This window comes from Cyprinus carpio, chromosome B20, assembly GCF_018340385.1.
Source record: "Cyprinus carpio isolate SPL01 chromosome B20, ASM1834038v1, whole genome shotgun sequence".
NCBI lineage: Eukaryota > Metazoa > Chordata > Actinopteri > Cypriniformes > Cyprinidae > Cyprinus > Cyprinus carpio.
Window position 1 is genome coordinate 27,162,639 of NC_056616.1, and position 17,906 is coordinate 27,180,544.

General features: G+C 36.7%; 2 protein-coding genes across 2 annotated transcripts; both read left to right on the forward strand.

Annotated features, from left to right (window-relative positions):
- The first annotated feature begins 1,648 nt into the window (after positions 1 to 1,648).
- On the forward strand, positions 1,649 to 6,257 carry LOC109052597 (DBH-like monooxygenase protein 2 homolog). Its single transcript, XM_042746664.1, has 13 exons — positions 1,649 to 1,993; positions 2,389 to 2,535; positions 2,692 to 2,844; positions 3,251 to 3,334; positions 3,418 to 3,571; positions 3,872 to 3,973; positions 4,064 to 4,230; positions 4,312 to 4,400; positions 4,542 to 4,638; positions 4,758 to 4,817; positions 5,637 to 5,767; positions 5,846 to 5,954; positions 6,057 to 6,257. The coding sequence occupies exons 1-13, from the start codon at positions 1,727 to 1,729 to the stop codon at positions 6,165 to 6,167; spliced, it is 1,671 nt and encodes a 556-aa protein (XP_042602598.1). The 5' UTR covers positions 1,649 to 1,726; the 3' UTR covers positions 6,168 to 6,257.
- Positions 6,258 to 10,218: 3,961 nt separating this feature from the next.
- Positions 10,219 to 17,157, forward strand: LOC109052598 (DBH-like monooxygenase protein 2 homolog). Its single transcript, XM_042746665.1, has 13 exons — positions 10,219 to 10,488; positions 11,255 to 11,401; positions 13,134 to 13,286; positions 14,105 to 14,188; positions 14,275 to 14,426; positions 14,727 to 14,830; positions 14,926 to 15,092; positions 15,176 to 15,264; positions 15,353 to 15,449; positions 15,623 to 15,682; positions 16,383 to 16,513; positions 16,600 to 16,708; positions 16,811 to 17,157. The coding sequence occupies exons 1-13, from the start codon at positions 10,222 to 10,224 to the stop codon at positions 16,949 to 16,951; spliced, it is 1,701 nt and encodes a 566-aa protein (XP_042602599.1). The 5' UTR covers positions 10,219 to 10,221; the 3' UTR covers positions 16,952 to 17,157.
- The last annotated feature ends 749 nt before the right edge of the window (positions 17,158 to 17,906 follow it).

Genomic DNA, 17,906 nt, shown 5'->3' on the forward strand with positions numbered 1-17,906 from the left:
TTACTGTTATAGTTAGGCTTACAGATAACTTTGTCTAGTGCTCTTATAAATGTTTTTAGCATGACTTTAACTACTATACTGAAAGAAATAGCATAAAGTTCTTAATGGCTAGTGTTTGCATATTTCATTTCATTCTCTAACCCACAGATCTGTGTACTAGTGTTAAATTCTTTACTGGTTTTGATAACGTTTCTAACAGATAATATCATGATTTTTTTTTTTTTGCCTTATGGCATCATGTCAACAATAACCTGCCCGTGGGATTTTTTGACTACTGTTAGTTTAAGTGCCGGCAATCAGTGTTGCAAGATATTTCTATGAAAACTAATAAAAAACCTTAAAATAAATGGAAATAAATATAAATAAACCAAAATTATTTCAAATACTTTGCAAATAAGATAAGCTAAATATACCTATCACTAAAACCAAACAACAACTTTTCACTTTGTTAACTTTCTAAAGTGTCAAATTAAGTGGAATAGACAAGTCCAAAGACGCTTATAACAGCTGGATCTGGCAACACGGCAGAGGACGCGAAACATTCTTGCAAACTGTCTAAACATGCGGACACTCATATAAACAGCAAATTTGTCATTCAGAAAACACTGTATTGCTGAACATGAAAAATGTACAGAGGTCCGGACCTCTGTGACCTCATGGCTATGGGCAAGGGCGTGGTGGGGATCTGGCGATACCGACGGCCAGTCCATCTACTACACAGCAAATCATGGGCCCCCTCTCTGGTCGGGCCCCGAGGCTTCAGCCCCACCTAGCCCTATTGTTAATAAGCTGCATATTTCTACAGGGTTATCTCCCAACTCTTAAGAGAATATAGCCTATAGCCTACAAAAAGCAACATAGTACATCCTTCAGGTTAATAATCAAACTAACCTAAAATTTGTGGGGATGATGAGGTACATGCACAAGTCATTCAAAAGTCAAATATAGAATAAATGTAAGTGATTGGTAAACCAAATTAAGATGTTATCTCTAATGGTAATGCATGGAATTTAGGGAATTAGTCAATCTATTTCACAGCCAATCAAATCACGGGGCCCTCTCTTTGCTCATGGCCCCGGGGCTTCAGCCCAGCCTAGCCCAATTGTTAATGAGGCCTTGGTCCTGACCTCTACTCCTTTGCATTGATGTGAAGATACAGAAAGGGCAAAAAAAAAAAAAAAACAACAACAACACAACAACACTGATAAACGTGGATTTGCGCAGCTTGTCAGTATGTGAAATCACGGAATTGCATCCAATCATGGAATTTACCGCTGATTAGAGAACCGGTTTTACTGACCAGATGAGGCCGATATTTATCGTGCACCCCTACTTTTCTTTAGCTTATGTAACATCATTAACTAATCCATCTCTGGCATAGTCATCATGAATTAGTAAATGCCACTATTCTGTACTTTCTGTTCACCTCAGCCCTAAAATAAATATTTATTTAATAAAAAGACATTTTTGAATGCTTGTTTCATGAAAAGATGAAAAGTGCTTTTAAAAGCTGATCGTATCTCTCTCGTAGCCAATAATACTGGAAAATCAGGTGATGAGGAACCTGATTCACCAGACCGGAGTGAGAGGAGGAGAACTGATATCAGGTGAAGGGGGGGGGGGGGTTACAGACAGCTTAAATAGGGCTGTTAAAGTGCAGTTTCATGTCACTGCCTTCTCAAACACTATACAAAGACAGCATTTGTCAGATTTTGAAAAAGCAAACATGGTCAAATTATCTCTTGTTCTGCTTCTGCTTTCAGTCCAGTGGTCCTGGGCTCTGGAAGACCCTCTTCTGCCTTTCTCTGAACACCTGGACCCTGAGCACAAGGTGCAGCTGAAGTGGGGATTTGATGAGATCAAGGGCACAATCTTGTTCGAGCTCACGGTCAGCACCAGCGGCTGGGTCGGTTTTGGCTTCAGTCCCAAAGGAGGAATGACTGGAGCCGATATCGTTATTGGAGGAGTTGGACCCAAAGGCAGTTACTTCACGGTAAAGACTGATAACTGTCAAAGTCACTTACAGTGAAATTACAACTAATTATTTTTGCACTATGACTCACATTCATATTTCCAATTTAGTTATATTTTATCTTCTATTTGGGTTTCTTAGTTGTTCGCATCCTCAAGATTGAGACTAATAACTGTCACTTACAGTCGAGTTCCAAATAATTCTATCTTTTTTGATATTTAATTCTTTATATTATTTTTATTCATATATTTCATATATATCTATCTGACACAGACATCTGATATTATTCTTGTGTTTTGAACTATTGATTGTCAGAGTGTTAAATTGATAGCCCAGTTTAACTGCACTGGGATCTGTACATCTATAACTACAACATCATAAAGCATACATACTTCATTTCTCTTTTCTGTATTCAGGACCGTCATGCTGTGGGGTTTTCAATTCCTTTGGTTGACAAGCAACAGAACTACAAACTCCTGTCTCTGACCGAGTCTGATGGGAAAACAGTCATGAAGTTTCAGAGGTCCATCAGCTCTTGTGATGAAAATGATTTACCCATCACTGTGAGTTTAATCATTGTTTTTTTTTTATATATATATATATATATTCATTACAAAGAAAAAGTATTTAACAATATTTAACTGCAGTGTGCATGTGGCCAAAGAGCTTCTCATTTCAAGTAAAGACATCAAGTAAAAGTGTTTTTATTACATTATCAGGATCTCCCCATGAAGCTGATCTATGCATACGGACAGACTGATGAAATCAAGTACCACAGCAACCGAAGAGGCACAAAGGAGCTGAACCTGTTGAAGTACATGCCTCGTGTCAACCCTCCAAACAGCAAGTATTTCGACGTGACTATGATCAATGTAAGAAAGACTTTTACTTTGTTGTTTTGTTGTTCTGTCTGTTAACCCAGTTTTCTGTTGCTGGCATTTTAAGAGCAACATTTCAAATAGCAGCTAAATATTTCCGTGAAAACAGTAACATCTTTATTCAGAATTTGTTGAAGAATAGAAAACTCAAGAGAGCAGCATTTAAAACGGAAAAATATTCTGTAACTTTTCTTTAAATATGTCACTTTTGGTCAATTTAATGTGTGCTTGTTGAAAAGTATACATTTATTAAAATAAAAATAAAAAAAAATGAATAAAAAAACCTTACTGACCCCATAATGGTTTACACCATAGTTTTCAAAGATTGTTATTGGTTAATCTATTTAAAGTGCTAACGAGTGTAACTTTACATGTTACTTACATTTACAAATCATTTCAGCTCAAATTACCAGCCAAACAAACCTACTATCACTGCAAGACCCTGAAAGCCCCAACATTTGATCGCAAACAGCACATTTATCGCGTAAGTGAGTTTAAGAACTTAACACACATGATCCTGAACCATCCAGAGATCTGTCAATCATCTCTGACTTTTATTATTTCCAGATTGAGCCACTGATCACAAACATTGATGTCGTGCATCATCTCGTGCTGTACCGCTGCCCTCCGAGCGTGACCAAGCCATTTGAGGCGGAGTGTTATGTTGGAGTGGATGCAAAGTGTATAGAGGCCGTGGCTGTGTGGGGAATTGGCGGAGGGGTTAGTCTCACCTGTGACTTAGGTTGAAAGCATTTTCATGTGAAAACAACCAGATTTAAGCCATTAATTACCTGAATAAATTGTTAACTGCTGTGAACACATCATTTAATCAGGAATTGGATCAGTTTGATTCTTAAGTGAATCATTCTGAGCAGTTTTCTGAACTGATTCACTGAAAAGATCCACCTCATGGGGATGATTCATTTTCAGCTTTTATTAGCAATGATACTTTATTAGGCCTACTGAAATTGTCACACTATGTTAATGAGGTAATCTTTTCGATTAAATTATATTTTTCAAGCTTTTGAATTTCCTGAAGTGGCAGGACTACCAATTGGAGGAAAAGTTGATGATTTTTTCTACAAGCTTGAAGTGCATTACAACAACCCCCAAAAAACTGCAGGTCAGTCAGAAGTGGTTTACAATGTGAAATACCACACTGTGATGAACATTTAAGGTCTTTCAATAAAACAATACTTTCTTGTCTGCACAGGTCGAGTTGATAACTCAGGTCTGCGATTCTATTACACATCTGAACTCCGTCAGCACGATGCAGGTATTCTGATAACAGGGCTTGCGGTGATCCCTGGGTACGCCATCCCACCCAAAGCCAAATCCTTCCTCACGTACGGCATGTGTGACACTGCTTATATTCCAAAGGTTTGTATGTATGTTTATCTACTCACTCTCTCGATCAGATTCAGCAGATGACTGGATGATCCTGTGTTCTGTGCTCTACAGGTACTGAAGACACCACATGATCTTCAGGTGTTCTCTGTGATGCTGCACACACACTTAGCTGGGCGGAAGCTACGAGTCGGACACTTCAGGTGAACATTTTTAACCAATGACTGACTTCAGGAAATAATTAGATATTACAACCTGTGTGCGTTTCTTTCTAATGTGGTTCATAGTTTAATGTTATTGTAAATAATTATTTTCTTTTCTTGGCAAATTCCTATCCTCTTCAGAGGAGGTAAACAGATCGATCTTCTAGCTGTGGATGAAAACTATGATTTTGAATATCAACAAGCAACCAATTTGGGTAAAACTAAGACAGTGAAGTTGGTAAGTGCTAAAAAGTTACCATGCTGTTAAGTTCTCAGGGATTTCAAGTCTCATGTATACAGTATTTACAAAATAAGTGAACTAAATAAGTGAAGTTAAGGAACATGTTGGTCTTTCAGGGTGACAAATTGCTGGTGGAGTGCACCTATAATACCGAAAACCGCAACAAACTCACATGGGTTAGTACTGTAAATTTACACAGAGGCTCATATCATCTTTTCTTCAATATCATGTATCTTCAAATTTCACTGATTTTCATTACATTAAAATCCAGATTATATTAAAAATCAAAGTCTGGTGGGTGCACATAAGTTTTCATAATCATATTTATAAGATTTCCTGATCCTGTTTCTCATGCTTCTTCCTTTTGGCTATTCAGTAAAAAGCATGCTGCAGTGATGTGATTTTGTAGGACAAACTGAAAGTTAGTATCACCCTGGTTCCCTTAACAAAACTCATTATGCTTTTCCCATAAACTTTTGGATTATTGCTGATAATAAGCTCTGTGGCTAACAAAAGTTTGATTCTAACCAGCTTGAAAATAAACTACACTATTGTCACATAACTATAACATTGCTGCCATTAAGCTTCTGACAACTCTTATAGTCTTAAAATAAAAACTATTCCCTAAACGTTTGAGATAGAATGGTTTGCAAAAGCATGTTTATTAACACAATGAGGCTGAACAAATTGACTAGTGAGTAGATGAGTTCACCTGTTCACCATGATGATGTACCTGTTCATCAAGACAAGTAAAAGCTTTAAAAAAATTCAAGGGGTTGTACTTATGCATTTTATGTTTCAGAATAAAATGAACAAAAATGTTCACCACAGACCTTATATCAGGCATTTAACCAAAAACCCATTCAAAAAACCCATTGACCTCTGGACAATGGAACTGTACGTGCAAAAACACATCATCCCTGCAGAACTCTATTTGTCTAATACGTAAAAAAAGAGGAAAAATGATGTGTAAAACTCCCTTTTCTGCCCTGCAGGGGGGGTTCTCAGTTACAGATGAGATGTGTTTGGCCTTCCTCGTCTACTATCCAGCTATGAATCTGAGCGTCTGTGCAAGCCTTCCTAATCCAGCTACTTTAATGTCTAAAATGGGAGCAAAGGATACAGCGTAATCTCATTTAAAACACTTTTTTTTTCTTAATATTTATCCTAATGATAATGTAGCTTTTACTTGTTAATTTTGCAGTACTTGGCTCAATATGATGTCCAAGAAGACTTGGAATGACAGGTCTATCAATCAGTACCAAAAAACACTGAAGAGAATCGACCAGCTCGTCATGGTCATGGACTCAGATGTAAGTGTCCACACCTCCACAATATCAAGCTTTCAAACTGAACTGCTTCCGTTCTGATCACAGCTGCGTTTACCTGACACTCTTTTCCATGTGTATTTCCAGAACAACATATCAAACAACACGGGGCTGATTCCTGACCTCAAAGTCATCCCGTCTGCACCCTGCGTGAACGGCAGAGCCACCAGGAGTCTTGCTTCACCCTCAGAGCCGTAGCTGGGGTTTGCCTGTTTGAAATCTTGCCTGCCCTGTTTGAAATCATGTAAACAGCACAAATAAATAAATAGAACAGATATACAATTTAAACAATGTTTAAGTTTTTTTTTTTTCAGGTTTGTAGGTGTTCAGGTACAGAAAGCAAATAATCAAATGCAATGTCTTCACAGTATCAATTAAATATAGATTAATTCTTGTTAAAACTGCAAAGTAAGAAGAGCAGTGAGTGATTTTCCCTCTTTCGTGATGACGCACAGCCTGGGCCCCTGTAAACGTCACCACTTTTCACCTCACTATCCGACGGCCCTGTTTGCCATCGCTGCCCCTCTATTTGGCAGTGATCCAACCTATTGTTCTTCCATTGTCTGATTAAATGTCAATCATTTTAATGGAACAAAAACTCCTGGATCATATAGACAGTCTTGAAGCAACCTGAAAACAAGAAAAGTTGAGCAAACTATTTGTAACTTTTTAAATCATATAAAGATGGAAATGGACTTTACACTATACTTTCTTTGCATACTTATCTTTTATGCATTCTACAATATGAAAACCTTTTAATAAGTTTAGATTAAAGGGGTCATCCGATGCCCATTTTTCACAAATTGATATGATTCTTTAGGGTCTTAATGAAAATTCTATAACTAAATTTAGTGAAAATTTCTCAATGGTAATGTAAAACAACACAGTTTTTACCCTGTCAAAAACAGCTCTTTTCACAGCAAGCCGTTTCAGTGAATTTTCCTTTAAATGCTAATGAGCTCTGCTATCCCTGCCCCTCTCCCTCTGTGGGGTGATGTGCAGTTCTCTGAGACTGTAAACTTTAGAACAAAAAGTTCATTGTGAAACTTGCTAACTAGCACATTATTAGGAAAGGCGATTTGCTAAATTTATTGTAAAAAGCATACTCACTTCTTCTGGAGGTGAAGCTGAATCACGAATGATTAGCCAAACATAGCTGTAAATGATGCACGTGTGCATATAGTGCCCTCTAATGAAAACAGACACTGCTGACTGCTTGCTTAAAGGGTTATATGATGTTGCTAAAAAGAACATTATTTTGTGTATTTGGTGTAATGCAATGTGTTTATGTGGTTTAAGGTTCAAAAACCACATTATTTTCCACATCCTGTACATTATTGTTTCTCCTCTATGCCCTGTCTTTCTGAAACGCGTTGATTTTTACAAAGCTCATTGGTCTGAAAAGTGAGGTGTGCTCTGATTGGCCAGCTATCCGGTGTGCTGTGATTGGCCGAATGCCTCAAGTGTGTGACGGAAATATTACACCCCTCACCATACTGTACAATAAAACCCATTACAAACGAGGTTGCATCCAGTGGTGACATTATTACAGATTATAATTACTTTCAACAAGTGGGGACAAAACCACAGACAAAAATGACATACTACACGTTGCATGCCGTTTCGCGCCACATAAACATAAAACCATGTCTGCATTTGTGATCGGAGAAACGACAAACAACAAGCTCTAAAACTGCTCAAAACTCACGTTTGAATCATCAGTGGCAAATAAACAACACATGTAAACACAAAAAAAGGCTTGAGTCAGAAGTGCCAGACTGTCCTTGCAAAGTTGGAATTGCCCCACTTTATAGAAACAGACACTGGCATTGTAGGCTACTCTCACAGGAAACAATCCTTGTCCTCCGCAATATGCACTGCACACATCTGAATATTTAGGTTGAACTGATCCAGAACAGTGTTGTAAATACAGGTGCTTCTCAATAAATTAGAATGTCGTGGAAAAGTTCATTTATTTCAGTAATTCAACTGAAATTGTGAATCTCGTCTATTAAATAAATTCAATGCACACAGACTGAAGTAGTTTAAGTTTTTATTGTAGTTTACTGAGAAGCATATAACTTTGAGTTTGAGGCGGAGTGTTATACTGGGGTGGATGGAGAGTGTATGGAGACCGTGGCTGTGTGGGGAGTTGGCGGAGGGGTTAGTCTCACCTGTGCCAAGGGTTTTAAGACATTTTTAATGTGAGGGGGAAAAAGGCCATTACTCATTTCAGTGAACCATTAACCGTTGAGAGCAGATTATGGCAATGAATTAAAATCAAGTATTGGATCACATTGATTCTTAAGCGAATCATTCAGACTGGTTTTCTAAACTGATTCAGCTAGTTGATTAAAAGATCTGCCTCAAAATAATAATATTTTTTCAGCTTTTATCAACAATGATACCTTAATTGTTTTAATATACATGTCCTATTAACATGTAAACTTCATGAAATAAAATTACTGATTGAACTTTTATGTGCCTTTTAATTATATTTTTTTTCAAGGCTTTTGAATTTCCTGAGGTGGCAGGACTTCCAGTTGTACAGTACATATGTATATTTTAGTATATAATTATTGGCAATAAGTGAAATAAAACAATTTTTTGGTCTTTTAGGGTGACAAATTGCTGGTGGAGTGCACCTATGATACTGCATCCTTTTAAAACATTAATGCAAAATAGAACTGATGTAACTTGTTGTTCTTTCACTGTCTGAATAAATGTCAATAATTTTAAGAGAGAAAAACTCATGGCTCCCAGCGACAGAAAATTGAGCAAGCTATAAATAACTTTTTTTTTTTTCAAATCATTAGATAGAAATGGACTTTACATTTTTTGTGCATTCTACAATATGAAAAACTGTACGTTTAGATTAAAGAATTAGCTCGACACCATGATTCAGAATATTTCCTTGAATTATAATTTTTAACAACAAAATGGCAATAATAATAAGATTTCATTCGTAGAGAAGATAGATGTAGGCTATAGTGTTTATGGCATGCAGTGGTATGTCAACGGATAAAATGATTGATGTGTGCATATAGCGCTCTCTAATTAAAAGGGACACAGACTGCTTGCTATAAAGAATAGTTCACTCCAAAAATAAAACCAGTCATCAATTTACATCTTTTACATGTTGTTACACATCTGTAATTCTGTTTTCTTTTTTTTTTTTTTTGTGATTTAATATCCTGGATATCCTTTCAATAGCCTATAGGTTCTGTAAGCTTCACAATGAAAAACAAAACAAAACAACAACATGCGATTTGTAAAAAAACAAAAACAAACAACAGCTATGCTTCTGAGTCAGATCATTTCATTTTTGACCCGCCATTTCACAAAAGGGGTCTAATTTTAATTGAATTGAATTGAATCTGACACATTCATTTCTCGAGTTTAACTTGAAACAGTAGTGGAGGATTCCAATGACTCGAATCTTTTAAATCCGTTCTAAACATTCGTCTTTAGTTTACATTGTTAAACTATTCTAGCAACGATTTTGATTAAATTATTATTTGCAAGCAATATTTTAATTGCAAATATATCATAACAATATAGTAGATTTGTTCACATAAATTTTGTTGCTCCGTCAACATTCAACAAAAACTTTTTTGACAGTCATTCACTGAAATAATCCTTAGGATTTAGCTCCACTGTAAACATTAAGATATTAACACTTCTTGTGCCTTCTTGATGAGTTTATCTTAACATTCCTTTCTAATAATAATTATGTTACAATATAAGGTATTCCTTTCACTTTTCCCCTTTTATATTTGGTTGTTAAGGTAACTCTTGACCTCTGCTCTTTTGCTTTGATGTAATACTGAAAAGGCAAAAATACAATACTGTATTTACCTTAGCTCATGTAACATCATTAACTAATCCATCTCTGCCATAGTCATGAATTAGTAAGCATCACTATTCTGTGCTTACAGTTCATCACAGCTCTAAAATAAATATTTGTTTAATAAAGAATGATTTTTGAATGCTTGTTTCATGAAAAGATGAAAAGTCCTTTCAAAAGTTGATTGTAATCTCTCTTGTAGCCAACAATACTGTAACACCAGGTGATGAGGAACCTGATTCACCAGACCGGTGTGAGATGAAGAGAACTGATATCAGGTGAAGGGGGGGGGGGGGGGGGGGGGTTACAGACAGCTTAAATAGAGCTGTTAAAGTGCAGTTTCATGTCACTGCCTTCTCAAACACCTTACAAAAACACTGTTTGTCAGATTTTTGAAAAGGAAACATGGTCATTTTATCTCTTGTTCTGCTTCTGCTTTCAGTCCAGTGGTCCTGGGCTCTGGAAGACCCTCTTCTGCCTTTCTCTGAACACCTGGACCCCGAGCACAAGGTGCAGCTGAAGTGGGGATTTGATGAGATCAAGGGCACAATCTTGTTTGAGCTCACGGTCAGCACCAGCGGCTGGGTCGGTTTTGGCTTCAGTCCCAAAGGAGGAATGACTGGAGCCGATATCGTTATTGGAGGAGTTGGAGCCAAAGGCAGTTACTTCACGGTAAAGACTGATAACTGTCAAAGTCACTTACAGTGGAATTATATTACTAATTATATTCTTTTGATATTTTGTTCTTTATGTGCTTAATTCTTATTCATGTTTCAAATTTTGTTAGTTATCGTTTTTTAAATTTGTGTTTCAAACTGATTACTTTCAAGTCGTTTACAGTGGAGTTACAAATAATTTTATATTCTTTTGATATTTAGTTCTGTATACTGTCAATTCTAATTCATCATGAATTTCACATTTAGTTCATTATCTATAATGCTAATCGTTAAATTTACAGTAGGGTACTTTAGCCTTTCACATCATCAAGATTACGGCTGAAAATTTCAATAAGTAAATTACAGTGAAGTTACAAGCTCTACAAATCAAATTTTATATTTAATCTAATTTTATATTTTGTTATTTTTATTCTGGATTAATACTGATATGTATTTCATGTAGTTCATTAATTATGAACTACATATTTAGTTTTCTCTGTGGCTGTAAGCAGGGATATTGTATAAAGTAAGCAACCTTAAAAGAGTAACAGTCTACTTTTTATTACACTCATAAATTGTATTTATTAATATTTGTTTTTCAAAGTAGATGTTGGTAACAATAACATGATATTACTGTAATAGGTTGTTAGTCAAAGTGTTAAACTGATAGCCCATCTTAACTGGATTGGAAACTGCAACTACAACTATAACTGCAGCATCATAAATACACCTGTTGCCATGCACACATGCATGCTTAATTTCTCTTTCTTTTCCATGTTCAGGATCATCACGCTCAGGGGAATTCAATGCCTGTGGTTGACAAGCAACAGAACTACAAACTCTTGTCTCTGACCGAGTCTGATGGGAAAACAGTCATTAAGTTTCAGAGGTCCATCAGTTCCTGTGATGAAAATGATTTACCCATCACTGTGAGCCTGTTTAACCATTTTTGGTATAAAAAAAAAAAAAACAGTAGTTTTTTTTTTCCAATATAATTTACAAAGGGTAAAAGGAATTAAAAATTAATTCAACACCAGCAATGTAATTATTATTTTAGTGTTGATGAAAATATAGTATGAGGAGTTTTTGATTTACATTAGATTATAGTTTTAAAATCTGAAGCAAAACAGAATGTTCTGATTTTAGCTTTGTAAAATTATGCTACATAAAACACCTGCATGAAACTAAAACATCGGACAGAGTGCAAATTCACTCTCTGCCAGTGGGTGGTGCTTATGCAACAACGGTAATATGAAGGTAAGATGAAAAGAAAATGCCATCTAAACTTTTCTAAACCCCCACCCCGAATTAAATATTTAGGATTTGCTTCCATTATTTCATTCATGTAGAATTACACCAATTACACCACGTCTGTCTGAAGGACGGACCATTCACAGCTCATGACAAGGAGCCCACCCCCTCCCTATATATACAGCTGTGATCCCCGAGACGGCATTCTAAGCACGCTTTCCCCCTGTGTTATGCAAGAAAGGAAAGCTTGGTGAGATACCTCGCTTTGTTCTGTTCTGTCCAGAATACACAGGGGTTTTTCCACTGATAAAGAGCCATCACGCACACTGTGGTAATTCTCACTCTGCGTGAGAGGTGCCGGCGAGGACACAGACGCCTCGCAGCTATCCAACGCTGGAAATCTCAAATTTTTAGTAAGCCCAGCGGGACCACGGACAGTGCTGAAATGTTTTGCCGGTGAAAGGTGGGAAGGGAGCCTTTTCTGGTCATAGATATCCCATTTAACACCCAGATCACTGGGAGTTACAGGCCAAGAGATGCCAAACTTAGCTGCAGAGTGTTTACAGACCTCGAATAGGTCGCAATCCACCACCGTCAACACCACATCGCCACTCTGCACGCTCACTGGCGTGGACGCCTTATTTCTAGAATCCTGGCCGGCATTACACGACAGTGCGAGCAACTTTCCGCTTTCGCCAGTGCAACCTGGGCATGCTTGACACCCATGCATGCTATACACATCGGTTGCGAATCCCTACCCAAGATCATGAATCCACATGCTGGCGGACATGAGTGTGAAGGGGCACCCTTCCCTTTCTCTACGGAGACCATGGACACCGACATGTTGAGTCAAATATCCCCTAAACTTAGCTCACCTTAACGCGTTACCTAGGATAGGAAACACCGCTAATAACAACAAAGCAAAGAAGATCAGTAACTAGCAGAAAATCCGCAACAGATTTTCTCCTTGACTACACTGCATTCAGCAAGGTCAACCTTGACTTTACGTCTACAAACTGAAAGCAGCGCAGCCTAGGTGCTGAAGGAAAGTCTTCACAGGGAAGAGAACAAGAATGCCGTTTTGGAGACCACAGGTGTATATATAGGGAGGGGTCCGGGCTACTTGTCATGAGCTGTGATTGGTTCATTCTTCCGACAGTTGTGGTGTAATTGGTGCTTTCATAGTCTATCATGCCTGGGGGCATTCCCATAGTGAGATACCGAGTGACTGTTTGAAAGAGAACCTTGCAATTCTAGAGCAAAAATAGCTAAAAATTAGTTATCAGGAGCCACATACACACTGCAAACTTTTACATCTGCAACTGCATTTAATGGCAGTGTGCATGCGGTAAAAGAGCTTCTCATTTCAAGTAAAGACATCAAGTAAAAGTGTTTTTATTACATTATCAGGATCTCCCCATGAAGCTGATCTATGCATACGGACAGACTGATGACATCACGTACCACAGCGCCCAAAGAGGCACAAAGGAGCTGAACCTGTTGAAGTACATGCCTCGTGTCAACCCTCCAAACAGCAACTTTTTTGACATAACTATGGTTAATGTAAGAAAGATTTTACTTTGTTGCTTTGCTGTTCTGTCTTTAAAATCAGTTTTCTGTTAAAAAATGATGCCAAAAAAATCAGACTATTAAGATATTTATCTAAATTAGAGCATAATGTTGCAATGTATGTTTTGAATATAGACTGCTGTGCAAAAGTTTGGGGTTAAGCTTCTTTTTTTTTTTTTTTTAAACATTAAAATGTTTTTTTTTTGTTTTTTGTTTTTTGCTCACCAATGCTGCATTTATTTGATAAAACGTTAATAATAATTAATTAAAAAATACAGCAGCAATGTATTATATTGTTATAATATAGTATTATATTATTAATATATAAAATATTATTGCAGTTTAAAATCAATTATTATTTGTATTTGAAAAAATATTTCTATTTGAAAATTTAAAATGTAATTTATTCCCGTGATTACAAAACTGAATTTCAGCAGCCATTATTCGAGTCTCATTGATCCTTCAGAAATCATTCTAATCTGCTGATTAGCTGCTGAAGAAACATTTATTATCAAAGTTGAAAACAGAGACACATTTTTTTCAGGATTTTTGATGAATAGAAAGTTCAAGAGAACAGCATTTATTTGAAATAAAAATATTTTAAAATGTCTTTACTGTAACCTTTGGTCAGTTTTATGTTTCCTTGATGAAGAAAAACTTCTTACTGACCCTATAACCTATACTTTTGAATAGTAGTTTACAAAGATTGTGTTATACAGTAGCTTTATCTCAATCATGCAAAGAAAATCTCTTCAAAGTGATAGTGAGTACTTTCACTTTACACGTTGCTTACATTTACAATCTCATTTCAGTTCACTGTACCAGCCAAACAAACCTACTATCACTGCAAGATCATGAAAGCCCCAACATTTGATCACAAAAGGCACATTTATCGCGTAAGTGAGTTTAAGAACTTAACACACAATCTATCCAAACGATCTATCAATCATGACAGTATTCGACTTACTTTCATTATGTCCAGATTGAGCCGGTGATCACAAACTTTGACCTCGTGCATCATCTGCTGCTATACCGCTGCCCTCCGAGCGTGACGAAGCCGTTTGAGGCGGAGTGTTATACTGGGGTGGATGGAGAGTGTATGGAGACTGTGGCGGTGTGGGGAGTTGGCGGAGGGGTTAGTCTCACATGTGAACCTGTGACTTAGGTTGAAAGCATTTTCATGTGAGAAACAACCAGAGTTAAGCCATTAATCACTTGAAGAAATCGTTAACTGCTGCAGCCACATCATTAAATCAAGAATCGGATCAGTTTGACAGTTTGATTCACTGACAAGTTCCGCCTCCAGAGGATGATTCATTTTCAGTATTTATTAGCAATTATACTTTATTAGGCCTATTGAAATAGCATGTATATGTAAAACTTTATTAATGAGATAAAATTACTGATTAACTTTTCACTTAAATCATATTTTTCGGCTTTTGAATTTCCTGAAGTGGCAGGACTTCCAATTGGAGGAAATGTTAGTGATTTTTTCTACAGGCTTGAAGTGCATTACAACAACCCCAATAAAACTGCAGGTCAGTCAGGAGTGGTTTACAATGTGAAATACCACACTGTGATGAACATTTAAGTTCTTTTGATATGATAAAACAATACTTTCTTGTCTGCACAGGTCGAGTTGATAACTCAGGTCTGCGATTCTATTACACATCTGAACTCCGTCAGCACGATGCAGCTGTTCTGATGACAGGGCTTGCGTTAGCCCCTTGGTACGCCATCCCACCCAAAGCCAAATCCTTCCTCACGTACGGCATGTGTGACACTGCTTATATTCCAAAGGTTTGAATGTATGTTTATCTACTCAGTCTCTCTCGATCAGATTCAGCAGATGACTGGATGATCCTGTGTTCTGTGCTCTACAGGTTCTGGAGACACCACATGATCTTCAGGTGTTCTCTGTGATGCTGCACACACACTTAGCTGGGCGGAAGGTGCGAGTCGGACACTTCAGGTAAACCTGTATGCATATCTTTCTTCTGTGGTTCATAACCTAATTTTAATGCAATTAAATACTTTTTTTTAATTCCTATCCTCTTCAGAGGAGGTAAACAGATCGATCTTTTAGCTGTGGATGAAAACTATGATTTTGAATATCAGGAAGTGACAAACTTGGGTAAAACTAAGACAGTGAAGTTGGTAAGTGCTTGGTTTGAAAAGGATACCATGCTGTTAAGTTTACAGGGATTTCAAGCATAAATATCAAAATATATGCACTGCACAAAACCACATTTACATATTAGTCTATTTATTATTGTATATACAGTAATTATTGGCAATAAGTGAAATAAAGAAACATTTTGGTCTTTCAGGGTGACAAATTGCTGGTGGAATGCACCTATAATACTGAAATCCGCAACAAACTCACATGGGTTAGTACATTTACACAGAGGCTCATATTGTCTTTTCTTTAATGGCATGTATCTTCAAATTTGACTGATTCTCATTATATTGAAATTGGTCAGAGTGTGGTGGGTGCAAGTATGTTTTCATTTTCCTGGTCCTGTTCCTTGCACTTCTCCTGTATTTTCCTGTTGGCTACCCAGTAAAGATACAGAACATAGTACATGGAGTGCTGCAGTGAGGACATTTGTGGGCCAAACAAGAAGTTAACATCACCCTGGTTGCCTTGACAAAATCCCAATACAATTTTTCCATTGACTTTTGGATTACTGCAGAAAATAAGCTCTGTGGCCATCAAAAGTGTCGTATTCTTCCTCATGATAATCTTCACAAATTAACTTTCATGAATTTTTAAGCCTAAATGCAAACATAATACACCACATTCGCAGGACTTCCACATCACTGCCATTAAGTTTGTCAACTCTTTTAGTTTTTTTTTTTTTTTTTTTGTAATTCCCTAAAAGTTTGAGTTAGAATAGTTTGCAAGACTGGGAATAAAAACACGAGACTGAAAAAAAGTGTAACAAATACGACCTTATTTCAGGCATGGAACCAAAAACCCATTCAAAATTATCTTAAGAACCAGAACCAGAATACTACAGCGTTCTGTTTATGTAATCGTTAAAATAGAGAGGAAAGATGTGTAAAACTCCCCTTTTCTGCCTGTAGGGGGGTCTCTCAACTTCAGATGAGATGTGTTTGGCCTTCCTCTTCTACTATCCAGCTTTGAGTCTGAGTGCCTGTGTGAGCTTCCCTGATGTAACATCTTTACAATCTGCAATGGGAGCAACAGATGCAGGGTAATCATTGAAAACCGATTATCAATACATTTAGCTCTTAAAATTTGCCCTAATGATTATGTGCTATTTGTTTGATAATTGTGCAGTACTTGGCTCAATATGATGTCCACGAAGACTTGGAATGACACGTCTATCAATCAATACCAACAAACACTGAATAGAATCGACCAGTATGTCTGGGTCATGAACTCAAATGTAAGTGTGCACACCTCCACAATATCAAGCTTTCAAACTGAACTGCTTCCGTTCTGATCACAGCTGCGTTTACCTGACACTCTTTTCCATGTGTATTTCCAGAACAACGGATCATACAATAAAGGGACATTTCCTGACCTAAAAGTAATCCCGTCTGCACCCTGCATGAGCGGCAGTGCCACCAAAAGTCTTGCTTTGCCATCGCTGCTCCTCTGTTTGGCAGTGCAGGGGGCATCCTTTTGAAACATTAATGCAACATAGAACTGATGTAACTTGTTCTTTCATTGTCTGAATAAATGTCACAAATTTTAAGAGTAAAAACTCCTGGCTCACAGGGACAAAAAATTGAGCAAGCTGTATGTAATTTTTTCTATTTTATTTTTTATTATTAGATGGAAATGGACTTCACACTTTACTTTTATTGTTTTACTTGTCTTATATGCATTCTACAATATGAAAACCTTTAAATAAGTTCACATTGAGAATATGATTCAGAATGATTGAATTTGAATTGATGAATTGACTGATGAATGACCTTGAATTTTAAGTAAAAACAACAAAATGAATAATAATACTTAATATTATTCATAATACAAAACACAGATGACATATGTCAAGTGGTATGTAAACAGATAAAATAATTGACATGCTGGGTTGCCAGGTCCCAGAATTTTTTTCCTTTTATTCTTTCTTTCATTTAATTTTCAGCACTTTTAATGAAAACATTTAAAATTAGGGCTAGGTGATATGTAAAACCAACAACATTACAGCAGCATTTTAAAGATGTTTTCATTGGATTGTTTGCATTCTCGAAAAATAATATAGGAAAATATAACAGTTTAACCATGGTATTTGTAGTACAAAATTTGGTTATACAAGTGGTAATCTACACTACATTTTTACTATAATAAAACCATGGTTAAGATTTGTATGTATATACTTTATTTTTCTTTATATTGTTTTTATAACTGTACTGCCTTAATGATTTGATGTTTTGTACTGTTTACTAAAAAAGAAACAAATCAGAAAAAAATTGTGATACGTGCTCTGAAGTGCGAATCTGAATCAAAAGATTCATGAACCAGCTCCGAAGTCCCGATCTGAATCAAATGATTCGGGATATATGCTCCAGAGTTCCAAACAATCTGCGCTCTGAAGTGCCGATCTGAATCAAAACATTCATGAACCTACTCTGAAG

Excerpts from the sequence above, each read along its gene's own strand:
- LOC109052597 (XM_042746664.1), top strand. The coding sequence starts at position 1,727 with ATGGTCAAATTATCTCTTGTTCTGCTTCTGCTTTCAGTCCAGTGGTCC. Across the intron at positions 2,536-2,691 it reads AAAATGATTTACCCATCACT|GATCTCCCCATGAAGCTGAT; the intron begins GTGAGTTTAATC and ends TTACATTATCAG. Across the intron at positions 2,845-3,250 it reads TCGACGTGACTATGATCAAT|CTCAAATTACCAGCCAAACA; the intron begins GTAAGAAAGACT and ends AAATCATTTCAG.
- LOC109052598 (XM_042746665.1), top strand. The coding sequence starts at position 10,222 with ATGGTCATTTTATCTCTTGTTCTGCTTCTGCTTTCAGTCCAGTGGTCC. Across the intron at positions 14,189-14,274 it reads ACAAAAGGCACATTTATCGC|ATTGAGCCGGTGATCACAAA; the intron begins GTAAGTGAGTTT and ends CATTATGTCCAG. Across the intron at positions 14,427-14,726 it reads GTGTGGGGAGTTGGCGGAGG|GGCTTTTGAATTTCCTGAAG; the intron begins GGTTAGTCTCAC and ends ATCATATTTTTC.